Source organism: Nematostella vectensis, chromosome 6 (assembly GCF_932526225.1).
Source record: "Nematostella vectensis chromosome 6, jaNemVect1.1, whole genome shotgun sequence".
NCBI lineage: Eukaryota > Metazoa > Cnidaria > Anthozoa > Actiniaria > Edwardsiidae > Nematostella > Nematostella vectensis.
Window position 1 is genome coordinate 2,553,416 of NC_064039.1, and position 26,920 is coordinate 2,580,335.

The following is a 26,920-nucleotide window of genomic DNA, read 5'->3' on the forward strand; positions in this document are numbered from 1 at the left end:
TTAAAAAGGCTGATTTCCTTTATCAACTGATTCGATCAAAATTTTGCCAGCTACAAGAATGCATTTACAATTTAAAGGTATTAACAGCTTGAGTTGTGGTCAGTATGAAAATGTAAGCCGTGAATTTACGGTTGGACATTCTAATAATTTTATGGTCTCTGCTTGGTTCGTTTTTCGGTTAAAGCTTAAATAACAGTGCTAGACAGTATTTAACTTGTACTAGCAAAGTTAAAATTGTTTTACATAACGAACTCCACAGTGGGCTTGATTTCTTCAAATACCAGCAGACTTGCAAACATCATAAAAAGCCTGGGGAAAAAACACCAGTACTATTTGCAAAGTCAGTAGGAACTGGAAATCAGCGATTAAAATTGAAAAACAGTGTCAGAACACCACAGAATCAACGCCATAAAGATTGCTGGCGTAAACAAATTTCTGATCACATGGTCTTCGCTCTCCAGAGTGGGCCAGACTTCGGAGCGAGAAGATTTAAAAGCTGCTAGATCCATGTGAAAGCTGTCCGAGCGATGTTATTTCATTCGTGTTTACAAATGGGGAATTTGGAAGACGCTTTGCATAGCGGCATACAGCTGGTAGTATGGGTTCCGGGGCAGCTTGCAGGATCCTGCACAATTCTTTAGCTAGCAAATTCCACAGAACCCGACTCCAAATAAAACAGAAAGATTTCCACCAAGCTTGCTTTACCTAATTCCAGTGATCTTACCGACTTCCATCCACACGGCCCACGGCACAATTCCCAAAATTTCAAATTCCAATATATTCTTCCAATTATCACTTCAAGAGCGATAAAAAATTTACTAGTTTACACGAGTTTCATCTAGGTCGTATTCCGGAGGCTTCCGATTTCCTTCGATCGTTGGGTTTGTGTTTTACAGGGCTGGTAGAACCGCCGTAGCCATAAAATTGATCTGACCAGCTTACAACGCTAGCAGCCCTGCTAGAACGAGCTCTTTCGTCCACGTCTGAATGCCCCAAGTCCGTAGTTGATTCCCTGATCGGAGAGAGCGTTCGCTTCCCGTGCACGGGGGATTTAGTGCTGCGCCTTGATGTTTGCCTTGGCGGAGGTGTAGTAACAGGCGACGCCGCAGTTGCATTCCCAGCGCTAGGTAGAGCGTCCTTGTTTCGTCCGATTACCAAATTTGCTACTTTGTAGTTTGCTTCGTGGCTTAGCCGAGATGCTGTGCTATATCTGCGATCAGGAACCATTCGACCTCCCCGATCACGCACCATCATATGTGCACTAGCCGGAAGGGAAGCGGACCTAGACGTTTTCGTAGTACCGGTGGACGATTTAGTGCTTGCGTTTGTTCCATCTTTCATAGCTAGCTTCCGATTCATTGACGAAATAGGAGTTAAAACCTTGAGAGTAAGTATGAGACGACGCGTCATTTGCATGAGAGCGCTTACATCCTCTATCCCCATCGTTCTTACATCAACTTTATTCACTTTCACTATTTCATCCCCAACGCGAAGCAATTCGAAAACATCTACATCAGTCCCGAGCACGACTCTTGATACAAAGATTCCATCTTCTCTTTCCCAACCATCTCCCTGCCGAATATAAAACCCTAGAGATTCCCCAGGCTTGCGCTTGAGTTCAATTGTTCTCTGTAGAAACGTGCCTTGTTTAGAACAAGCTTCGCGAACTCCAAGGATATGCCGGAACGTTCCGTGGATCAATTTAATTGGAAGTGGAGGACACGGGTCGCTCTTTGTATCGGGGTCCGTAATGTCCGTTGCCTTGCGTATGGCGAAGAAATCGTCTTCCTTTTCCGCTAGTCGCATTTTTTCAAAATCCTCCTGCGAAACGCTGCTAAAGCGCCGCAACTGCTCTATGAGTTCTTCCTTATCATCTCCCATTCGACTGCGGCCCGATCTAGTGCTTCCATTCGGCGAAGTGAAGCGCCTCTGTGATGTTCTACCCGCCTCGGCCATCGTATTCTGCCCTACTCACCATTAACGCCGTGCTTGCCTACACTACGCTCTTTCCGCCATATTGCTTGAATATTCAGCCCGATAAGTTTTCAGTGCAATTAAAGAGAATTGTAACTGGGAGCCAATCAGCGCACGCGTAGCCAGGCAGGTGCAGTCCGTCTCGAGAAAACAATGCTCTTGAATGGCTTCCAGTCAATCACTTGTCAACCGCAAGTATAATCACTTCTCTGGGTATTTGCATAGTAAATCCAATAGCCTGGCATTCCACCATGATATTCGAGGGGCAAAGTAGAAATAGTTTCCGATGAGTCGAAGTCTCTGCTGTATTTTACACTGTTTATAAGCAAGACCGACTCCACGACATTTCCATACTTCTCTCAACTTCTGATAACCAATCTCTAATTTCCTCGCAAAGTGAACGTTATTCTGAGAGGCAGGGGGGAATTCCCAACTTAAAATGCGAGAATTAACAATGTCGCCCGTGTACGAGTGGGGTTTAGTCATATTTTGTGTGTGGGAGCAGTGAGTTCGATTTAATAACCATTCGAGGATATTTTAAGTCGTGGGAGTCAGAAAATTGTGGGCGCCGACAAAGATCCCCTAGTCAATAACAACATTGTTAACTGAAACAAATAATCAAAAACTTCACCAGACAAGTTTTTACTATTTACGTAGAAAAAATATTTACTATTTAGAATTAGAAATCACATCTATATTACTTCTAATCGCCGATAATTTCAACGATTTAAGAAAACATAACAATTGAAATACTGTCTGACGGATAGTTTAGTAAAAAATGAAATAAAAACAAATCACCGAAACCAGTATTTTAGACATATAATACTATTTCTATACATGCTGGATAGGAAATAGACAAAAGGGTTGGAAAAAAAACCAACAGTAAGATAACTTTGACATAAATAGAATCTAAAGCCTGACCCATTTCTTATCACACGTACGTGCGACAAAACAGAAATGCAAATAAACGCTAAAGCTGCACTTTCGATGTAAACAAACAAGGGACTAAAAAAACACAAGAAAAATATTAATATTCTGAAAAGAAAAAAGAACTTGGGTTTATAATTAACATAACGCAATCGTTTATAGTATTTCTTTTTTACTGTGGTTGTCTCGATGACTTGAAGTTGAGAGTTTATTGTATTTTTTTGCAAATCCCCCGTTGCCGTGCACAATTCACGAGAGTCATTTCGAGACATTGCATTGCGTCAAAAAATGGGACAAGCAAGAAAAGATCCAATCACAAGCTAAAAAATTAATTAAGTTTTCAATGTCTTTCTCAGCAAGTACTAGGGGCCTTGTAAAACAAACCATAAACTGTTTTTGAAAATAGAACATTGAAGAGAGAAAAATAGCACGGAATTAACTATTTCTTAAGAAATTTTGTAAATTGTTTCTAATTTTCTCGCTTGGTTTGAAGTTTCCTGAACAAGATATTATGCCGCTTTGACCTGGATTCAAAGCTCAAAGTTTTTTTTAAAAATAGTCTACTTTCAAGAAGCCTAAAATAGCAGCAACGAATTTGGATACGGAAGCAACGAAAATAGATAGAGCGAGAAATAGCGGAAACCATCAAGAGGGCTTAGAGAGGATTATTTTAAAAATAGAAGCCAAATGCCAAGCGATACTTTGGGAAAATATCTAACCCATATCAGTACTTAAGACGTCATCCATCGAAAATAAAGAAATTCAAGTATTTAGAAAGTCAAAATTGAGTTGAGCGCGACTTTGAAAAAAATATCGCCACTGATACAAAGGAATAATCTTCCTTTAGGGCTTTAGGACGAGTCGAAAAACCCTTCGTGATCCCGAAAAACGTTTGACTTACAAATGATTGAAACAAGGAAATCAAAATCTCTCTAGGCGACTGCGACCACTTCTAGGAATTATGAAATGGTCTTTTCACCTTGTATTGATATTCTTATTTGAAAAGTATGTTATCACGGATTATGATCCTTTGAGTAAGAGTTCCCATTTTCCTAAGCGACCAGTTCCAGCTCCGACCAATTTTCGGGATTCAAGAGGTGCTTGTTTACCAGCCTTTCGAATGGCCTTCTCACAGACGTTTTTGGCGCAGAAAAAGGGAATGCGTTTGCGGCGGCCATAAATTAGATAGGAATATCTGCGCTAAAAACACGTAAACGCCTGAGAGCATGCCAGACTGCTCGCGCTTCCACGAGTATTATTTGCTTCAAGCAAGTTTAAGGATCTTAAGTCTGCTGTAAGACAAACACTCGAATGAGATTGTAAAGAGCACTGTGAAAGCATTTTATACAGTGTATAGTATTTTAAAAATACAGGGACAGATATAGATACTTGTATATAATAACTGTAGGCTAAAGGAATACATTTACGCACTGCAATCGTGATCGACATTAAATTTTTGCCTCATGATCTCAATCCAAGATAAACATTATAAATCCATAAAAACCTTAGAGGAAAAAGGGAAATTAAGGTATACAAAAAAAAAAAAAAAACATCTTATTTACAGTCTTTAGCCACTAATGCGTTAATGTGTCTTAAAGTGGCAACATCAACCTTCTCAGCATACATTGCTTTATTGGTGTTTTCGTCCATAAAAATGCCTAGACTTCCCACTGTTATGCTCTAAATACATTTTTTTCCAAATGTATGCAAACATGCAAACGGCGAATTGCAAATGGTAATTCTAATATTGACAGCCGCCTATGGGCGTATGAATTATCTGTAAACTAACCGCATTATTCCTCCTTTTTCTTTAGTAGAGGTATTTAGGGACCTAGGATATTTTTCAATAGCTGATATGGCATCTATCAATATTGTAATTGGCCATATGCTGACATTTCTTTTTCAATTTTACCAGGATAGAGTTGAGGGTTAGAGTATATAGGGTAAAAACCAAAACATTACACATTTTTGTCAATCTAGCAAACACCGAAGTGAAAAGGCACCAGTTCCATCGGCGAATTTTGGGAAGCTTGATGTTTTCTGTTGAATTTAGTCAATAAAGCATAGATCTAGAGTATAAGCTGATAAGATCAGGGTTCTACACATAATTTTATGTCAATAATCGGTGAAAACAACAACAAAGGCGTGGCTGGCGAGGGCGCTATCACATTGTAAGATGCCATTAAATGTGCTATATTATCTAAAGGGTACGTGTCTTGAGTTGTTAGTAGGCCACGGTTTAGACGACATCCACAATTGGAGGAGAAACCAATTCAAGGCCTAAATGATAACCTACTCTTTGTGGTTCACAATATTCAAATAACAGATCTTTGAGTCTTGATGCCCATAAAAATGGTTGATACCGGTTTTAACCATAGCGTTGCGTTAGCGAATACGAAAGCCCCCCCCCCCGCCCACCCAAAGTTAAATAAGCTACCCCTTTGGATTTACTGAGTGTGTGTGAGGTGAATGAGAGGGGGGAGTTTTAAGAGAGAGAAAACCTGCCAATAAAGCAGAGACGGAAGATAACATGAATAATTCAAAATAAGTCTTTAAGGTTGTTCTGGCCATCTGATTGCTGAAAGGACCTCGATCCTTCACATGACCCATAGGACACGCAATGTGCAAACTAGGAGCGCAACTAATTCGACCCCTGGTAATTAACTAGCGAAAAATGAAAAAAAAAGAACAGTGCTCAGAACCCACGTATTTTTTTTTTTGTGTGTCGAATGCATTATGTTGTTGATAAAGTGTGAACGTGAATGTACTCGGACAAATGCCTACAAGTATGTAGGCGGTAGCAATTTTGTGTGGAAGGGCGGGAAGTTAGGAAGTGCGCAGTGGTAGTAATTGCTATTTCACTTACTGCCGGTCGAGACAAAATAGGTCTGTGATTAAACAAAATTCAAACAACGGCGGGGGAGGATTACTCATTGAGTTCTTTTAATTGAAAAACAGACAAAAGAAAATCGTTTAACTTTCTTAGAATATTTGCTGCTTATTCTGTAACGTGTCCGTAAAAGAAGTCAAATATTAAGTTCAATTCTGTTTAAGGCTTTAATGGTGCGGGATTAAGTTTGAATATTTTCAATTAGAGTAACAGCCCATGTGACTCGAGCTTGCTGCCAGCCGTAGGCAAGTTTTGTCTGTTTTGTCTCATGCACTTCAATTATTGCAACAAAAAAGTGTATTTAGATATATTTGCGAAAAACTCCACTTCGATTGCAAAAAAAAAAATGTTATAAACGTTAATGACATTAAAACGAACGTTTTAACAACATGCAAATCTATTGGACGAAGTCTACCATAATAGAGAAAATTTGAATTGTTAGGTTCCCATTCCCCATCACTTACAAAATAACAACAAACGAGCCGCTTATACACAAGTGTTTTTGCCTCAATACTTTTAAGTAGAGAATCTTAAAAGATTTTCTGCTTTTGCCCTTGTTGTTCGTCTATCAACATGAATAATTTTTTTGTATTCATGAGGTTTTCTCTTGGTAGTATTTGAGCACGCTCGACTAATAAAATAACTAAAATAGGCCATTGAAAGAACATGTACGGCTAGCGCGTTTGCGCCGTCGCACGATCCATGAAATATCTAGCGTTGGATTTCGTCATGGAAATCTGTGAACGTGCCCTCTTAATCCAAGATCTTGATAAAAACGTCAGTGATCGGGCACATTTCGGCTGTGCGTCGGCGTCGACTCGTGCTAGTGATCGGGCACATTTCGGCTGTGCGTCGGCGTCGACTCGTGCTAGTGATCGGGCACATTCCGGCTGTGCGTCGGCGTCGACTCGTGCTAGTGATCGGGCACATTTCAGCTAGTGCGTCGGCGTCGACTCGTGCTCCATGAGACAGCTATAGTGGGTCAGATTACGAACACGACATGATGGCATAAAATAACAAACAACAATGCGCCATTGACCAGACTCAAAGGCAAATGCTCAAAGAAAGCTAAAAATAAAAGAATTTAGAGGGAGGGCTTCGAATTTTTCACAAAATTCTGGGGGTGGTAGGACGATATTGACGAAGTCTGGTATAATTAGGACAATTTGATTCAGGGACCACGGACATGTCCTAGTACACTACTACGATGACACCCCCCTACCCTACCCTCCCCACAGACAAACTTTTCGGGATGCTCCGTGCGTGTTGCAAAGGCTCATGAGGTTTTTTTTTTTTTTTCATTATTTTCATTAGAATCTTTGCGTGACGTAAATAAATATATACACCGTTGATATGGCAACACGCATGGCAAGGTGGGGAATCGCCCTGTGAGCGCTGAGGATCATGGGTTTGTGTTGAGCAGGTTCTTCAGTGATGTATTTAGGTGAAACAGCATTGTCAAAGCACCAATAGCGTTACAGCTTTGAATAATTTATCACATAAATGTATTTCACGGAAATCTGTTAGATAAAATGAAAAACTAAGATTATACAAAATGGTAGTGATCATTTAAATGAATAATTCCTTAACAATGGTTTATTTCGGGGTTTTTTGCTGAGTTTTTAAAATGTCACATGCGCTCCGTTTTAGGTCTTTCCTTAGCCAAGATCAAGGAGAGGTTCTACGTTTCATCCTCGTCGTGTGAGACAATTATGAGCGGCGGACTGGATCAATAGGAACTGTGTTGTCATTTGTGCAATAGGGAAAAGAGGGCACGGGTTTTAGCAGTTGCTCCGACCACCATGACCCGAGTGTTGGCTTGGCTGATTTTACTCAAAGTTCTACAGGTGTCTACAGGTTAGAGATATTTTCCTTCATTTACAGGGTTCCCAGCATTTCATGGACATTTCCTTATTGTCCTATGATTATTCTTTATTTCCGTGATTAATCTTTGACTTGAATTTGTTAGGGGGGCACGCAAGCTGTATAGATGTAAAATATGACGATTCTTACATACTTAAAGATTCTTCTCTCCTTATACGCAAGCTACGCGGGTAAATTTTCACAAAATTTTCCACAAATTTTAACAAAATTTCCCAAAAACTGTAGTTCTCGGATACTGTTCCATGCATCTAAAAAAATTTGCGAATTTTGTTATAAGTTAGTGTGCGTTTAGTGGCGTGGTTTTAGTGGTCTTCGCTTCCCAAGAGAGGGGTAATTTCCTTTCAGAGGGCAAAACCTGGACTCTCTACACTAGGGACTGTAAGTCCCTGCTCTTCTATAGATGAGGACTCAAGCCGTAGGTCTTTTGCCGCATTTAACATACCTGTTTTGGGGGCGAAAAAGAACCGATGGGCACGCTAGGACAGTGGTACCATCTTCGGTAACAACCATTCTTACACACTAGCTAGCACACTAGCTAGCACGCTAGCAAAAAGATTCCAGGCTAACATAACGCTTGCTCGTGTGGGATACCTTTGTTTCAGGTGGCCTAGTGGTAATACATGTTACATTTAGATTCAAGGATAACATAACGCTTGCTCGTGTGGGATACCTCCTGTTTCAGGTGGCCTAGTGGTGATCCATGCAAGCTCTGAGACCAAGGAGTACTGGGTACCAAGAGAGCATGTGACACTCGGAGTGCAAGACTCGGACACTGTGGGCTACCTGATAGATCAGCTCTGCTACATCTTTCATCGCTCGCGCAAGATGGCACAGCATAAGGAGAACTACCCTTGCCAAAGTAGATCAAAAGCGTTAATGCTCTATAACCCTGACTCTAAGGCAGAGTACAGAGATACAGAGTTCTCACTTGGCTTCTACAAGATAACCAACGGAACTAGACTATACTTGTACTACTCGTAATGAGTGGCAAGGCCCCCGACTTGGTTGGCCCCGGAGCGCTAAGACATAAATTGTCAGTTGGGTTTTATAAGGTAACGAATGGAAGTAGGTTGTACTCATTCCAAGGGCCAAAGTATACTACGTTTAATGAGTAGATATATGACAAAATGGGGATGTGAATTATCCAAGGTAAAAATGACAAAAACTGCTGTGCTTGCATCACAGGCGCATAGGAAAAATTTGCTGAGAAATGACGCCCTATATACACGCCACTATGGCAAGGTGACGCCCTATATACACGCCACTATGGCAAGGTGACGCCATATATACACGCCACTATGGCAAGGTGACGCCCTATATACACGCCACTATGGCAAGATAACGCCATATATACACGCCACTATGGCAAGGTGACGCCATATATACACGCCACTATGGCAAGGTGACACCCTATATACACGCCACTATGGCAAGGTGACGCCATATATACACGACACTATGGCAAGGTGACGCCCTATATACACGCCACTATGGCAAGGTGACGCCCTACATACACGCCACTATGGCAAGGTGACGCCCTATATACACGCCACTATGGCAAGGTGACGCCATATATACACGCCACTATGGCAAGGTGACGCACTATATACACGACACTATGGCAAGGTGACGCCCTATATACACGACACTATGGCAAGGTGACGCCATATATACACGCCACACTATGGCAAGGTGACACCCTATATACACGCCACTATGGCAAGGTGACGCCCTATATACACGCCACACTATGGCAAGGTGACGCCCTATATACACGCCACTATGGCAAGGTGACGCCCTATATACACGCCACTATGGCAAGGTGACGCCCTATACACACGCCACTGTGGCAAGGTGACGCCATATATACACGCCACTATGGCAAGGTGACGCCCTATATACACGCCACTATGGCAAGGTGACGCCATATATACACGACACTATGGCAAGGTGACGCCCTATACACACGCCACTGTGGCAAGGTGACGCCATATATACACGCCACTATGGCAAGGTGACACCCTATATACACGACACTATGGCAAGGTGACGCCCTATATACACGCCACTTTGGCAAGGTGACGCCCTATATACACGCCACTATGGCAAGGTGACGCCCTATATACACGCCACTATGGCAAGGTGAAGCCCTATACACACGCCACTATGGCAAGGTGACGCCATATATACACGCCACTATGGCAAGGTGACGCCCTATATACACGCCACTATGGCAAGGTGACACCCTATATACACGCCACTATGGCAAGGTGACGCCCTATATACACGACACTATGGCAAGGTGAAGCCCTACATACACGCCACTATGGCAAGGTGACGCCCTATATACACGCAACTATGGCAAGGTGAAGCCCTATATACACGACACTATGGCAAGGTGACGCCATATATACACGCCACTATGGCAAGGTGACACCCTATATACACGCCACTATGGCAAGGTGACGCCCTATATACACGCCACTATGGCAAGGTGACGCCCTATATACACGCCACTATGGCAAGGTGACGCCCTATATACACCCCACTATGGCAAGGTGACGCCCTATATACACGCCACTATGGCAAGGTGACACCCTATACACACGCCACTATGGCAAGGTGACGCCCTATATACACGCCACTATGGCAAGGTGACGCCCTATATACACGACACTATGGCAAGGTGACACCCTATATACACGCCACTATGGCAAGGTGACGCCCTATATACACGCCACTATGGCAAGGTGACGCCCTATATACACGCCACTATGGCAAGGTGACACCCTATACACACGCCACTATGGCAAGGTGACGCCCTATATACACGCCACTATGGCAAGGTGACGCCCTATATACACGACACTATGGCAAGGTGACACCCTATATACACGCCACTATGGCAAGGTGACGCCCTATATACACGCCACTATGGCAAGGTGACGCCCTATATACACGACACTATGGCAAGGTGACGCCCTATATACACGACACTATGGCAAGGTGACGCCCTATATACACGCCACTATGGCGAGGTGACGCCCTATATACACGACACTATGGCAAGGTGACACCCTATATACACGCCACTATGGCAAGATGACGCCCTATATACACGCCACTATGGCAAGATGACGCCCTATATACACGCCACTATGGCAAGGTGACACCCTATATACACGCCACTATGGCAAGGTGACGCCATAAATACACGACACTATGGCAAGGTGACGCCCTATATACACGCCACTATGGCAAGGTGACGCCATATATACACGACACTATGGCAAGGTGACGCCCTATATACACGCCACTATGGCAAGGTGAAGCCCTATATACACGACACTATGGCAAGGTGACACCCTATATACACGCCACTATGGCAAGGTGACGCCATATATACACGACACTATGGCAAGGTGACGCCCTATATACACGCCACTATGGCAAGGTGACGCCCTATATACACGCCACTATGGCAAGGTGACACCCTATATACACGCCACTGTGGCAAGGTGACGCCCTATATACACGCCACTATGGCAAGGTGACGCCCTATATACACGCCACTATGGCAAGGTGACGCCATATATACACGACACTATGGCAAGGTGACGCCCTATATACACGCCACTATGGCAAGGTGAAGCCCTATATACACGACACTATGGCAAGGTGACGCCCTATATACACGACACTATGGCAAGGTGACGCCATATATACACGCCACTATGGCAAGGTGACGCCATATATACACGCCACTATGGCAAGCTGACACCCTATATACACGCCACTATGGCAAGGTGACGCCCTACATACACGACACTATGGCAAGGTGACGCCCTATATACACGCCACTATGGCAAGGTGACGCCCTATATACACGCCACTATGGCAAGGTGACGCCCTATATACACGCCACTATGGCAAGGTGACGCCATATATACACGCCACTATGGCAAGGTGACGCCCTACATACACGCCACTATGGCAAGGTGACGCCCTATATACACGCCACTATGGCAAGGTGACGCCCTATATACACGCCACTATGGCAAGGTGACGCCCTACATACACGCCACTATGGCAAGGTGACGCCCTACATACACGCCACTATGGCAAGGTGACGCCCTATATACACGACACTATGGCAAGGTGACGCCCTATATACACGCCACTATGGCAAGGTGACGCCCTACATACACGCCACTATGGCAAGGTGACGCCCTATATACACGACACTATGGCAAGGTGACGCCCTATATACACGCCACTATGGCAAGGTGACGCCCTATATACACGCCACTATGGCAAGGTGACGCCCTATATACACGCCACTATGGCAAGGTGACGCCCTATATACACGCCACTGTGGCAAGGTGACGCCCTATATACACGCCACTGTGGCAAGGTGACGCCCTATATACACGCCACTATGGCAAGGTGACGCCCTATATACACGCCACTATGGCAAGGTGACGCCCTATATACACGCCACTATGGCAAGGTGACGCCCTATATACACGCCACTATGGCAAGATAACGCCATATATACACGCCACTATGGCAAGATAACGCCATATATACACGCCACTATGGCAAGGTGACGCCCTATATACACGCCACTATGGCAAGGTGACACCCTATATACACGACACTATGGCAAGGTAACGCCCTATATACACGGCACTATGGCAAGGTGACGCCCTATATACACGCCACTGTGGCAAGGTGGCGCCCTATATACACGCCACTATGGCAAGGTGACGCCCTATATACACGCCACTATGGCAAGGTGGCGCCCTATATACACGCCACTATGGCAAGGTGACGCCCTATATACACGCCACTATGGCAAGGTGACGCCCTATATACACGCCACTATGGCAAGGTGACGCCCTATATACACGCCACTATGGCAAGGTGACGCCCTATATACACGCCACTATGGCAAGGTGACGCCCTATTTACACGCCACTATGGCAAGGTGACGCCCTATATACACGCCACTATGGCAAGGTGACGCCCTACATACACGCCACTATGGCAAGGTGACGCCCTATATACTCGACACTATGGCAAGGTGACGCCCTATATACACGCCACTATGGCAAGGTGACGCCCTATATACACGCCACTATGGCAAGGTGACGCCCTATATACACGCCACTATGGCAAGGTGACGCCCTATATACACGCCACTATGGCAAGGTGACGCCCTATATACACGACACTATGGCAAGGTGACACCCTATATACACGCCACTATGGCTAGGTGACGCCCTATATACACGCCACTATGGCAAGGTGACGCCCTATATACACGACACTATGGCAAGGTGACGCCCTATATACACGACACTATGGCAAGGTGACGCCCTATATACACGCCACTATGGCAAGGTGACGCCCTATATACACGCCACTATGGCAAGGTGACGCCCTATATACACGCCACTATGGCAAGGTGACGCCCTATATACACGCCACTGTGGCAAGGTGACGCCCTATATACACGCCACTATGGCAAGGTGACGCCCTATATACACGCCACTATGGCAAGGTGACGCCCTATATACACGCCACTATGGCAAGGTGACGCCCTATAAACACGCCACTATGGCAAGATAACGCCAAATATACACGCCACTATGGCAAGATAACGCCATATATACACGCCACTATGGCAAGGTGACGCCCTATATACACGCTACTATGGCAAGGTGACACCCAATATACACGACACTATGGCAAGGTGACGCCCTATATACACGCCACTGTGGCAAGGTAACGCCCTATATTCACGGCACTATGGCAAGGTGACGCCCTATATACACGCCACTGTGGCAAGGTGATTGCCACATAAGGGTTCTGCAAGAATACAAATGAGCTAAAACAATATGCTTCATGGATTGTGTATTACATGGATTAGGGTAGGTCTAAGGCAGGTAGATGTAAGGATTTTCTCTTGGCTTTTTAAAGAATAATAAATAATAATTTATATATACCAAAAATGCCAAAACATGCTACCAAAGTCTGTTTGAAGGCACACGGACATTGCTAATGTAGGGTTGTCGAAGATCTTGTGTAGAACGAAATTTATACGCTCCATATAATGTAACTATCAGCAGAGTATGAGGAAATGGAATCACGCTTGAGGGGATTCGTCATTTTCTATAAGATAACGAACAGAACTAGACTGCGCCGTTACATATAAAAAGGCCTAACATGGCACTAATAGTAATAAAATGGACTAATATGGTCACACTTGGGCTTCTCGCGCTGTAACATACAAAAGGGCCAAAATGGTTCAAATGAAGTAGCACCCATTTGGGTCCTCAATTCATTGCTCTGAAACAGGAGGTTCCATTATAAAAGGGAAAAGCTTCTCCCACCCCCGGGCTAAAAAAAACAATCAGTTATCAATCAGTCGTCAATGAGTCGTCAATGAGTCAACATGTCAGGATTTCATATTCTAAACCAAATTAAAAATCCACCTAAAATGTTCCCATTTGTAGTAAAATAATGCTATACCATGCTGTGCGTGCTCTAAAACACGAGCATTTTCATCACAGCGCGAGAATAATTTGTGCAGATCCGTTAGATTACGGACAGCGCAAGATTTTAAATTTTGCAAAAAAAATGTGAGTGGAAAGCAAATCACTAACTTACATCAATCTCTACACAAGTGCCTCGTTACCTGTGCAAAAATAGGTTTATTCCAACCGTCTGAGGCTCAGAGATAAGCAATTTTACAGGAGGCTTATAATTCGACTGCTAGCGCATAATTAGAAGCAAATACTTTATTCAATTCTTACTAATGGTAGAAACTAAGCTGTGACTAATTATTTTTGATAATACTATGGTACTAATATTTACAATAGAGGTCAATACTGTCTTTACGAGCCCTGTGTTAAGCAAGGAATGACACCAACTGTCATAATAGCATTTAAGTAAAAAATAGCATTTAAGTAAACAAAAAGCAAAGAATATCAGAAATAAAACAGGGAATTTTAGCGATTAAAAACGGACTTGAGGAAAACGAAGCGACATTGATTAAAATACCATCTATATATTATAAATCTCGAGTATCTTCATCTATCATCGCGCTATGGACATCTGAAAAAGCACACTCACAAATTACATGATCACTCCAGAAGGCTTTTACTCGAAGGCAATTTCGAGGCAATCATGTGATCAGGCGCAGACCAGTCACATGATATCACGTGATGACCTCCTGAGACTCTTCTGCTAGCCGGAGGCCAGTCACGTGATATCACGTTATGGCCCTAGAAGACTTTCCCTTTGCACGAGGCTACCATGTGATCAAGCTCAGGCGAGTAATATCACGTGATGATCTCCTATGATTTCCCCTTTGCACGAGGTGACCATGTGATCAGGTTCAGTCGCGTGATGTCACGTGATGACCTCATATGACTTTCCCTTTGCACGGGGCCACCATGTGATCAGGCTCAGTCGCGTAATATCACGTGATCCTTTGACGGGGGCATCAGTGTAAGTGCGCTACGGATGTCACGTGTTCGTATTTAGTGAATACGTGTCAATTCTTCCACAGTCTTGACCAAGTCATCCACCGTACATTCCTTCTTCATGCCACCATCATCGATCTGTGAGAAAAAAGCAAAATGAGAACCGAACAAATCCCGCGCATCGTGGCAGCTAAAGGGCATTTCTCATGAATAGTATGTTTCCTATTTCCACTTGCAACACAGGGTACAAAATATCACCTCTCCATGCTATCATCTAATCTTTCCGACATTAACTATTTGCATGGATATAACACGAAAGAGACGGCTTACCTGTAGCCCGGTAACAACCTCTTCCATACGCGCCCGCGGTAGGTCAAGGAAGCTTTCAATGAGGTCGCCATCAATAAAGCCATGCGCGGGCTCCATCTTTCGCTCATTGGAGAAAGACCGCCAGGTAAAATAGGTTAAGGGCAGTCAGTGCGGTAAACCTTCCATGCCAGTTCTACTAAATGCCTGTTGGGATACCTGTGATACTGCACCGAAATACATCTAGGGATACCTGTGGTGCCTTTTGTACGTTTATCACTGTCGGGATCCCTGTTGTAACTGTTTTACAAACATTATTTCTTGGGTTGCCTGCGCTCTGGCTCTAGTATAATTCTTCAGATACCTTCGGCGTTTGAAAACTTACGGCGCCAAAGTGTGACACAACTTGTGCATGAGTTCTCGATAACAGCTGAACGACGCATTTTTAAAGGATGTTTCTGGGCCTTGAAATTTCTCTTTCCTGATTATGGCGAAGGATGTGATTTTGGAATAGGGTAAGACTGTAAGCTCTATTCTAACATCCAGAGAAGAAGTATGCTATTTCTAGCTTTTGATTGTACTGTACTTTGTATTGCATATTATGAGTTCATATCATGATTAATACACATACATGCCATTTATCCATTCATCGAATTACCTTACTTGCACAGAAAAAAAAATACACAGAATGCGACAAATTAGAGCAATGTGGGAAAGGATATAAGGAGTGGTCGATCTTGCCGACGCTTTTGATGACTTTATTAAGTTTCTTCTGGACTTGGATAAGGAAGTTGAACAGGTCTTGTGCTATCTGAGCCACGATTCCTAAACAACAAGACACACAGGTACCATTAGCCATGGCATAATACAAATGCCTATACAAACAGGACTGACAACTAGTTGTCCCAGTTTGTCATCCTTTCAATGCCAACCGTTTATAGTTTACTCAGAAAACGCCTACGTAAAGGCCGATTTAGACAGCACGATTGAGTTGTATGCGACACCTTTACAACTCGAGTCGCAGAGTGTAAATCAGCCTACGACTCCACTCTACGATGCTCGACTTACGAAAGTCGTAGCGTGTAATTCAGGGCTAAGACATGTCGTAGACAGGTCGCATACGACTAAATCGTGCTGTCTGAATCAGCCTTAACGCAACAGGGCTAAGACATGTGGTAGACAGGTCGCATACGACTAAATCGTGCTGTCTGAATCAGCCTTAACGCAACAGGGCTAAGACATGTGGTAGACAGGTCGCACACGACTAAATCGTGCTGTCTGAATCAGCCTTAACGCAACAGGGCTAAGACATGTCGTAGACAGGTCGCATACGACTAAATCGTGCTGTCTGAATCAGCCTTAACGCAACAGGGCTAAGACATGTGGTAGACAGGTCGCATACGACTAAATCGTGCTGTCTGAATCAGCCTTAAACCAACAGGGCTAAGACATGTGGTAGACAGGTCGCATACGACTAAATCGTGCTGTCTGAATCAGCCTTAACGCAACAGGGCTAAGACATGTCGTAGACAGGTCGCACACGACTAAATCGTGCTGTCTGAATCAGCCTTAACGCAACAGGGCTAAGACATGTCGTAGACAGGTCGCATACACTAAATCGTGCTGTCTGAATCAGCCTTAACGCAACAGGGCTAAGACATGTCGTAGACAGGTCGCACACGACTAAATCGTGCTGTCTGAATCAGCCTTAACGCAACAGGGCTAAGACATGTCGTAGACAGGTCGCATACGACTAAATCGTGCTGTCTGAATCAGCCTTAACGCAACAGGGCTAAGACATGTCGTAGACAGGTCGCATACGACTAAATCGTGCTGTCTGAATCAGCCTTAACGCAACAGGGCTAAGACATGTCGTAGACAGGTCGCATACGACTAAATCGTGCTGTCTGAATCAGCCTTAACGCAACAGGGCTAAGACATGTCGTAGACAGGTCGCATACGACTAAATCGTGCTGTCTGAATCAGCCTTAACGCAACAGGGCTAAGACATGTCGTAGACAGGTCGCATACGACTAAATCGTGCTGTCTGAATCAGCCTTAACGCAACAGGGCTAAGACATGTCGTAGACAGGTAGCATACGACTAAATCGTGCTGTCTGAATCAGCCTTAACGCAACAGGGCTAAGACATGTGGTAGACAGGTCGCATACGACTAAATCGTGCTGTCTGAATCAGCCTTAACGCAACAGGGCTAAGACATGTCGTAGACAGGTAGCATACGACTAAATCGTGCTGTCTGAATCAGCCTTAACGCAACAGGGCTAAGACATGTCGTAGACAGGTCGCATACGACTAAATCGTGCTGTCTGAATCAGCCTTAACGCAACAGGGCTAAGACATGTGGTAGACAGGTCGCACACGACTAAATCGTGCTGTCTGAATCAGCCTTAACGCAACAGGGCTAAGACATGTCGTAGACAGGTCGCATACGACTAAATCGTGCTGTCTGAATCAGCCTTAACGCAACAGGGCTAAGACATGTGGTAGACAGGTCGTATACGACTAAATCGTGCTGTCTGAATCAGCCTTAACGCAACAGGGCTAAGACATGTCGTAGACAGGTCGCACACGACTAAATCGTGCTGTCTGAATCAGCCTTAACGCAACAGGGCTAAGACATGTCGTAGACAGGTCGCATACACTAAATCGTGCTGTCTGAATCAGCCTTAACGCAACAGGGCTAAGACATGTGGTAGACAGGTCGCATACGACTAAATCGTGCTGTCTGAATCAGCCTTAACGCAACAGGGCTAAGACATGTGGTAGACAGGTCGCATACGACTAAATCGTGCTGTCTGAATCAGCCTTAACGCAACAGGGCTAAGACATGTCGTAGACAGGTCGCATACGACTAAATCGTGCTGTCTGAATCAGCCTTAACGCAACAGGGCTAAGACATGTGGTAGACAGGTCGCATACGACTAAATCGTGCTGTCTGAATCAGCCTTAACGCAACAGGGCTAAGACATGTCGTAGACAGGTCGCATACGACTAAATCGTGCTGTCTGAATCAGCCTTAACGCAACAGGGCTAAGACATGTGGTAGACAGGTCGCATACACTAAATCGTGCTGTCTGAATCAGCCTTAACGCAACAGGGCTAAGACATGTCGTAGACAGGTCGCATACGACTAAATCGTGCTGTTTGAATCAGCCTTAACGCAACAGGGCTAAGACATGTGGTAGACAGGTCGCATACGACTAAATCGTGCTGTCTGAATCAGCCTTAACGCAACAGGGCTAAGACATGTCGTAGACAGGTCGCATACGACTAAATCGTGCTGTCTGAATCAGCCTTAACGCAACAGGGCTAAGACATGTCGTAGACAGGTCGCATACGACTAAATCGTGCTGTCTGAATCAGCCTTAACGCAACAGGGCTAAGACATGTCGTAGACAGGTCGCATACGACTAAATCGTGCTGTCTGAATCAGCCTTAACGCAACAGGGCTAAGACATGTGGTAGACAGGTCGCATACACTAAATCGTGCTGTCTGAATTAGCCTTAACGCAACAGGGCTAAGACATGTCGTAGACAGGTCGCATACGACTAAATCGTGCTGTTTGAATCAGCCTTAACGCAACAGGGCTAAGACATGTCGTAGACAGGTCGCATACGACTAAATCGTGCTGTCTGAATCAGCCTTAACGCAACAGGGCTAAGACATGTCGTAGACAGGTCGCATACGACTAAATCGTGCTGTCTGAATCAGCCTTAACGCAACAGGGCTAAGACATGTCGTAGACAGGTAGCATACGACTAAATCGTGCTGTCTGAATCAGCCTTAACGCAACAGGGCTAAGACATGTCGTAGACAGGTCGCATACGACTAAATCGTGCTGTCTGAATCAGCCTTAACGCAACAGGGCTAAGACATGTCGTAGACAGGTCGTATACGACTAAATCGTGCTGTCTGAATCAGCCTTAACGCAACAGGGCTAAGACATGTGGTAGACAGGTCGCATACGACTAAATCGTGCTGTCTGAATCAGCCTTAACGCAACAGGGCTAAGACATGTCGTAGACAGGTCGCATACGACTAAATCGTGCTGTCTGAATCAGCCTTAACGCAACAGGGCTAAGACATGTGGTAGACAGGTCGCATACGACTAAATCGTGCTGTCTGAATCAGCCTTAACGCAACAGGGCTAAGACATGTCGTAGACAGGTAGCATACGACTAAATCGTGCTGTCTGAATCAGCCTTAACGCAACAGGGCTAAGACATGTCGTAGACAGGTCGCACACACTAAATCGTGCTGTCTGAATCAGCCTTAACGCAACAGGGCTAAGACATGTCGTAGACAGGTAGCATACGACTAAATCGTGCTGTCTGAATCAGCCTTAACGCAACAGGGCTAAGACATGTCGTAGACAGGTCGCATACGACTAAATCGTGCTGTCTGAATCAGCCTTAACGCAACAGGGCTAAGACATGTCGTAGACAGGTCGCACACGACTAAATCGTGCTGTCTGAATCAGCCTTAACGCAACAGGGCTAAGACATGTCGTAGACAGGTCGCATACGACTAAATCGTGCTGTCTGAATCAGCCTTAACGCAACAGGGCTAAGACATGTCGTAGACAGGTCGCATACGACTAAATCGTGCTGTCTGAATCAGCCTTAACGCAACAGGGCTAAGACATGTCGTAGACAGGTCGCATACGACTAAATCGTGCTGTCTGAATCAGCCTTAACGCAACAGGGCTAAGACATGTCGTAGACAGGTCGCATACGACTAAATCGTGCTGTCTGAATCAGCCTTAACGCAACAGGGCTAAGACATGTGGTAGACAGGTCGCACACGACTAAATCGTGCTGTCTGAATCAGCCTTAACGCAACAGGGCTAAGACATGTGGTAGACAGGTCGCACACGACTAAATCGTGCTGTCTGAATCAGCCTTAACGCAACTGACGTCTATTGGCACGCCAACTGTCACCTGCCCAGTATGTGAACTCTCCTTTGCGGTTCAGGTCTGCTTGTAGCACCTTGTCTGAGCGGCGTAAGAGAGTCCAGGAACTGGACAAACTGGGACGAGGCTTTTCCAACCGTTGACAATGTTACTACTACTAACTACTACTAATGTAGAAACATAATTCTATAAAGAAGCGGTTAGTGTCCGTTGTGATAAAATATCATCAATATGGCGGGTCATGGCGTATGGCGCGAGTTGACGCGAGATCACAGCTAATGTTTGCGCCCAGTGAACTCCCACTCACCGATCCTTCCGTTGACGGTGCCAAAAAGGACACAGCCTTGGAATGGAGTAGAGGCATCGCCCGGGTGTTCCATCACAAGTGAGCCTGACAAAACATCCATAAGCTCAGCTCTTGTTTCTAAAGTCCTTCCTCAACGCTACACGAGAGTTGAGAGCACACCAAAGTTGTTGAAATATCGGGCCATAATAACAAACAAGATTCCTTGAACTCTGTAATTCCGTCGCAAACTTTTAGTGTTTATCATAAAGACGAAAACAATATACACATAACATACAAACACACGGTGCGCGCAGGAGTGCACATGGAAACGAGTAAGCACGCACATACGGTGTTACTGTGAATGACATGACGGAAAAACCTGGAAAACGCACAATTCCAGATAGAGAGAGAAGACACAATTTCATACAATGGCATAGGTTCCTTGTATTACGGACTGATTTTCAAAACACAAATAACGTGAGGCCGAAGTGCACATAACCAGATTTTGGCTTTTTAAGATAATTTTTCCTTGATCATCATTGCCCTGTGTATCAGCTCAGGGACGAAAAGCTCAAATTTCAATGATGCTTTACAAAAAGTCGCATCAATTTAAAAAAAGTTGCACTTGATATTTTGTTTGCTTTAAGTTACTAAGTACTCAGAGAAATTCTCCGCCTTATTCGATGTGAAATGTTCTTATTTGACGCGTCACGTCATGTTTTTCCGTCATGTCACTGTGAATACCATGTCTGACTTTGGAGGTTGAAGACATGGCACACTTACTAGCGCGTTAACATACGCACAAACACATACTCGCACGCACAGGTCTAACTTATGCTAAATACCATGTCTGAAGACGTTGACAAACTCGCCGAGATGGTATTGCCCCGCGTCCTGGAGGTGGTAGCGTTCCTCGTCTGTGGTGGCGCCGCTATCCTTCGTGCACGTGAACAGATTGTACGAGTTCTCTGCGCCAAGGAAAGTGTCATCGTCTAGAATCTCGATGGCCGTCATCCACTTTGGACTGAAGTCGTGCGCAATCTGAAGGACGACAGAGATTCATGCGTAGGCAGAGTATTCATCATTACGAGATAAACATGCGTCTGTGTAGCAGCACATTGCAACTCAGTAATAAATCAGCACAAGGTTCAAATGGTGTGTTTTACGCTGACGTTTCGGTTAGCCCTTCGTCGGAGCTCTCTGAATCCACCACACCTACGCCGACCACCTAGTTTTTATACAGCTTTTCATTCTAGTCATACCAAATTGCACCGTTATTGGCAGTCTAGGGGCGGATCATTTGACTTTTGAGGAGGGGGATGGATACAAGTCAGCAGGAACTTTTATTCAGATGCCTCGTGCACAGGAATCAGTATTTTTCTCCTGGTCAAAAGGACGATTTTTTTATAGACACACAAAAATGGTGCAAAATTGTTTGATCAATATTGAGTTGCAAGACTTTTTCCCTCCAGCGAGCTGCTTGCAGGAGTTTTTCTTTTAAATCACCCCACCCCAGGCCGAGAACACGACCGGATGCCTGACTAATGTTTTGCATTCATCACTTGTTTGAGTCCAAAATAAAACATAACGGTTTAGCTTTGAAAAACATAATTTCAATTACAAGTTCTTTTGTTCCTCTTAAATGTATTCATGTAAAAAAAATATTAATACAGTGAAACAGAAAAAAAAGGTTACCGGACAACAGGATTGCCATAAAACTATCCTAAAATTAATTGTAACCGCGCGCGTCACCCTTTTTACACGAAACTTGAAACGCACAAAATAATATCTTTTAACTTGCAAATTTAGCTTAAGAAAGGTCCGTTTTAGCTTTTCAAAATGATACGCGGGCAAAACAAAAGCACTAGCAAGCCGCCCTAAGCCGATTTTAATTGCACGTCCTTCTCACAGTCTTGGAGAGGGGACTCGCTTTGCAATCTTGTTCAATCATCTGAGTATTCTATCTATTATCCTAATTAAAAGCCACTTCTTATTGTTCCTATCATTGTTAAGATACATTATGTATCGAAGCCCTTGAAACTGATATATTTATCGAAATCATGCCGACAATCGAGACATATCCCATCCCATTCCAGTTGTCAAGAGAGCAATCTTAAAAGGACATCGTCATTCTCCTAGTATTAGCGAAAGCTACCTATAGGAGTAATAATAAATCAAATCAAATCAAGGACGCGACATTGACATGATGTTATCCAGTGAAAATCTAATATCAGGGACTTATTGATATCAATGTCCGTTTGGCAACACGAGATCTATGTATCGAGTATCATGCACACGTCACGTAACGTTCACGATAGTGTGAAGGATACTTGCGTATTAGACCGAACTTAGATTACGTCGGGATTACTTTAGCAAACCCTAACAAGATAATCTCTAGTCTCGATTCAAACACGATCGCTATGACACAGAAAGTTACCATCAATATAAAAAGACGCCGATTTTAAAACAGCTTATTGCCCTGTTTACAAAATTAGTCTCGAAAGAAAGATTATCACGAAAAGAAAGAAATCGAGATAACAGAAACAGGCCTTTTCTCTAAAAAAAAAAAACATGTCAATCAGAAAATGTTTTAGGCGTCATTGGTGACTTAAATAGCTAAGGAAAGAAATCAACTTTTTTAAAACAAGCCCTTTTATGGTAAAAAGGAAAGGAAAAATATTGAATAAAAACAACAAAACGCCCATAGAATGCTAGTTTTTTTTTCTTCTCAAACATCTTGTCAGAAAAAAAAGGGGCGTCTAGAAATCATCAGGGTTTCCTTTGCCGGGACCTCGCGTCCGTTAGCAACCCTTTACCCTCGGTCACGTCGTGACGGAAGCCTCTAAATAAATAATATAATCGAGATGAGACAGCTACCCAAAAGCAACTTAGCGAGGCATGGTGCGACGTAAGAAAAACAATCATGTTTCCGACAACTGACAACCCCAAAGGATTGCACTTCGAGCCTTATTTTATGAATAAATTCATTACGATAAAAATTGCCCTATTCATGCCTTAAAAAAGGAATTGAAAAAAAAAAACAATGTGTTTGTTGAATCCTTATACCCACGCGTGATAATTAAGGAGATGCGATTCTGTTGTGTTCGCATAATAGGCGGACTAGGCATTTTGGGAGGCGACACGTCGGTGTGTCCGAATAGATAATTGCCACTCAGTGTGAAAACTGAGACATGCTTTGAAATCGTGGACACCTGTTTCGGGATAATAGGAGTTATAAAAAGCAATTAAGCACACTTTCTAGTCACAAGAGGCTGAATACCAGGAACGGGGAAGCACATCCTTCAAAGTTGGTAAGCACACATGAGATATCATTAAATGGGCGAATAACTACACAATGCCATCACGACTGCCAGATGATTTTTGGGGTAGAAGAATCACAAATAAAGCATAAAAGAGATGAAACGTGACAATACAATTCAGGTCTGAAATACCAGATTTTTTGCATGCAAATTTAATATCAGTCTCGAACATCCATGGTTACTTGGGAACTTTAGTTTTAATTCTTATCCCCTTTTTGTTTAACGCTTCCTTTTTTCACAACCTATATCAATGTATCCTTAACTTGTTGTTTAATTTTTTTGTTTAATCCTTCCGCGATCAAATTAGAAAAACACACAGGCACTCATCATTTAATATAGGTCATCATATAGATATCTGTTTGAAGCAAAAAATTCTACCATAGTAATAAAACTTCAGTAAGTTTGAGGTAATTAAAATTAGAGTCGAAGCTCTCTGAGTGATCGCTCTCGTAAGCAAACAGCTTCGTTAACCACCATTTTCGGTTCCAAAGGGTAGTAGCTTCGACTGAACTACAAAAAAAGAAAATAGGACGGAGTAGCAATCTGGATTTCTTCAATAGAAAACAAAATCAGAAAAAACAAAAAAAGAGACCAAGTGACTGCCCTTTTTCTAAAACCTTGTTCAAACATGATAGTTAGAAAGACTCTACTGACTTTTAAGGACCAGTTTTCAGTTGAGTTTAGTCCAAGTTTAGACGCCGTTCTTTATATGTACTGTTCCAAATGTTTATACGTGAATGTGAACGAAGTCGATTGTTCCATCTTCACTGCATTTGGATCGGCACATGTAAAGAACGGCGTCGAAACAAGGCCTTCAGCTTATTTACACGGCCCATTACTAAGTACCATAACTTTACTCCAATAGTTGTCCTGCAAAAATGAGAGCTGTACTGGTGGTCGGCATACTGCTTGTTCTAGCCGCGTTTACCAGCGCGCAATACATATCGACGTTCGGCGATGATCCAAAGCCCTTGAACCACTTGTCGTCGGACGCTCGAGTTGGAGAGATGAGCACGGGAGAATGGGAGAAAGACTCGCCACGAGCTATAAAAGGTAACTGGCGAAAGGCCTTGAAATCTTTTCAGAAATCAGTGGGTTCTCTCTAAAAGAAATTCCGAAGTTCATTTAAGTCTTGTGCGCGAAAGCGAAACCGTGACGCAAGTTTTAAATTGGTCTAGAAAGTTTGATAATACGTAGCAAGCTGGAGAACTTCACTTTGTAAGCTACTGATATGTGAAGACAGGTCGCAGAACTGCACTTTTTAAGCTACTGATATGTGAAGACAGGTCGCAGAACTGCACTTTTTAAGCTACTGATATGTGAAGACAGGTCGCAGAACTGCACTTTTTAAGCTATTGCTATGTTAGGACAGGGAGCAAAACTGCTTAAAATAGGAACGGTATCAGGCTAATATGATTGTAAAGCAATACGAGAATTCGGAGTGTACGGCTAAGTTCAAACGTCGTATTATCCATGAGCCGTATTCAAAGCAAATGCATGCAAATGAAGATGAAACAATCGACTCGATCATTTGCATGCAGTTGCATTGAATACGGCTCATGGATAATACGACGTTTGAACTTAGCCTAAGAAAAATATCAATAAATTGAGAAACAAATACAGTCTATTTTGAATTTGCCGCTCAACAAAGCTTTGACGTTTAAACTACTTAACTAACAGGGTAAAATTTGAAAGGATTTTTACTCATGTTGCAATGTTAAGTAGTTCTTGAGGCTATCTGTATAATAGTACTTCTTTTCTTTTTCAGACAAGATGCGCCTAAATCCTTGAATACAACAATGATGGAAGACGATACTAAATGCATTAAGTAGATGTAATGTTTTAATAAAGAGAACGGGGTACCCCGACTGATGCTAGTCTTGTAATAGTTTTGCATGGGTAACAGCAAAGGAAAAAGATAAGTAAGGGGTCCTCGAGTATTCCCTTGTCAAAGCTATACCATGTACGCGCACTGCAATACAATGGGCTTCCTTTAGTAGCCTCAGATTCATGATAAAAACATTACCAAAAATCTAATATGGCAGGGTTGTTTAACATAACGTGTTTTCATTCTTCGGGATAATGGGAACACTACATACTTAGGGTTACGGTGAATTGAAGTGATGTGAAGATGCGAAGCACCATTCAAAAAAGTACAACGGAGGGGGAGGGGGAAGGGGGAAGGCCTACCTCTTGAAAGGACCCCTCTAACGGCAGGTAGACAAGGAGGGTCATGGAGCGCATCAGGTCGCCAACCTGATAGAAAACAAGACGTCAGGTCCCGGTAAATGAGGAGTTTCGACCGGTTCTTTTGGTTATATTTTGATAATTCGTTGACTATTCTAGCAATAGAAGAGAGCCGTGTTTATAGAAAGGATTGAAATGCACAGTAATCCAGGTGGAATTAGTTCGCAGAGTTCTACTTTGCACCATAACATCAGCTATTTGAGGGACTTACCAGAATAAAATCTCCCTTTGTTTTGAGGTACAGCGCCAGAATGTTGTCATAGTAACTACACTCGTAGCGAAGCTCCTTGTCAGCTGTCCACTCGAATATACTGACCTGCAGGAAAACAAGGCATAGTTTACAGTCAGTGCTATTGAATCTCAAGAACATTAAGGAGGATTCAAGGCCCGGTGCGCTCGCGATTCATTCTATCCCATATGGACAGAGTTTAGGAGGCTAACAATAATAAGCCACTTGTAATAACAGATCACCTAAATTTTTGAGTGGCAAATTCAAGGCAAAATAAACAAAGAACTGACTGAGCCTGTCACGTGCAGTATTCCATTTCATCTCCATTTCATCTCCATTTCATCTCCATTTCATCTCCATTTCATCTCCATTTCATCTCCATTTCATCTCCATTTCCTTAGTGAAAAGACCGGTGTAGGACTATTACGA

At 43.5% G+C, this 26,920-nt stretch overlaps 3 protein-coding genes and 1 long non-coding RNA gene across 5 annotated transcripts in view; 2 read left to right on the forward strand and 2 right to left on the reverse strand.

The window, feature by feature from the left end:
• On the reverse strand, positions 1–2,071 carry LOC5514570. Its single transcript, XM_001634754.3, has one exon. The coding sequence runs from the start codon at positions 1,954–1,956 to the stop codon at positions 835–837; it is 1,122 nt and encodes a 373-aa protein (XP_001634804.2). The 5' UTR covers positions 1,957–2,071; the 3' UTR covers positions 1–834.
• A 5,182-nt stretch (positions 2,072–7,253) lies between these two features.
• LOC116619449 lies at positions 7,254–8,880 on the forward strand. Of its 2 annotated transcripts, XM_048728989.1 has the most exons (3): positions 7,254–7,349; positions 7,442–7,648; positions 8,358–8,880. In XM_048728989.1, exons 2-3 carry the CDS (start codon positions 7,594–7,596, stop codon positions 8,654–8,656), a joined length of 354 nt encoding a protein of 117 aa, XP_048584946.1. In that variant the 5' UTR covers positions 7,254–7,349; positions 7,442–7,593; the 3' UTR covers positions 8,657–8,880. The 2 variants fall into 2 exon arrangements, with proteins under 2 accessions (XP_048584946.1, XP_032240154.1); XM_032384263.2 differs by lacking the exon at positions 7,254–7,349 and having other exon boundaries at positions 7,356–7,648.
• A 5,494-nt stretch (positions 8,881–14,374) lies between these two features.
• The window catches only part of LOC5514579 (DNA damage-binding protein 1), a 30,973-nt gene continuing 18,427 nt past the window's right edge, over positions 14,375–26,920 (reverse strand). Inside the window, exons 21-27 of the mRNA XM_048729028.1 lie at positions 26,474–26,578; positions 26,206–26,271; positions 21,541–21,736; positions 20,717–20,800; positions 16,197–16,299; positions 15,499–15,622; positions 14,375–15,306 (exon numbers count right to left, since the gene is read on the reverse strand). Of these exons, the coding sequence (XP_048584985.1) occupies positions 15,226–15,306; positions 15,499–15,622; positions 16,197–16,299; positions 20,717–20,800; positions 21,541–21,736; positions 26,206–26,271; positions 26,474–26,578 (759 nt within the window). The 3' untranslated portion in view covers positions 14,375–15,225. The remainder of the gene's footprint in view (positions 15,307–15,498; positions 15,623–16,196; positions 16,300–20,716; positions 20,801–21,540; positions 21,737–26,205; positions 26,272–26,473; positions 26,579–26,920) is intronic.
• Positions 23,854–25,887, forward strand: LOC116619450. Its single transcript, XR_004296690.2, has 3 exons — positions 23,854–24,006; positions 24,881–25,068; positions 25,784–25,887. It is a non-coding gene; the product is annotated as an uncharacterized LOC116619450 (long non-coding RNA).

Excerpts from the sequence above, each read along its gene's own strand:
- LOC116619449 (XM_048728989.1), top strand. The coding sequence starts at position 7,594 with ATGACCCGAGTGTTGGCTTGGCTGATTTTACTCAAAGTTCTACAGGTG. Across the intron at positions 7,649-8,357 it reads AGTTCTACAGGTGTCTACAG|GTGGCCTAGTGGTGATCCAT; the intron begins GTTAGAGATATT and ends CTCCTGTTTCAG.
- LOC5514570 (XM_001634754.3), bottom strand. The coding sequence starts at position 1,956 with ATGGCCGAGGCGGGTAGAACATCACAGAGGCGCTTCACTTCGCCGAAT.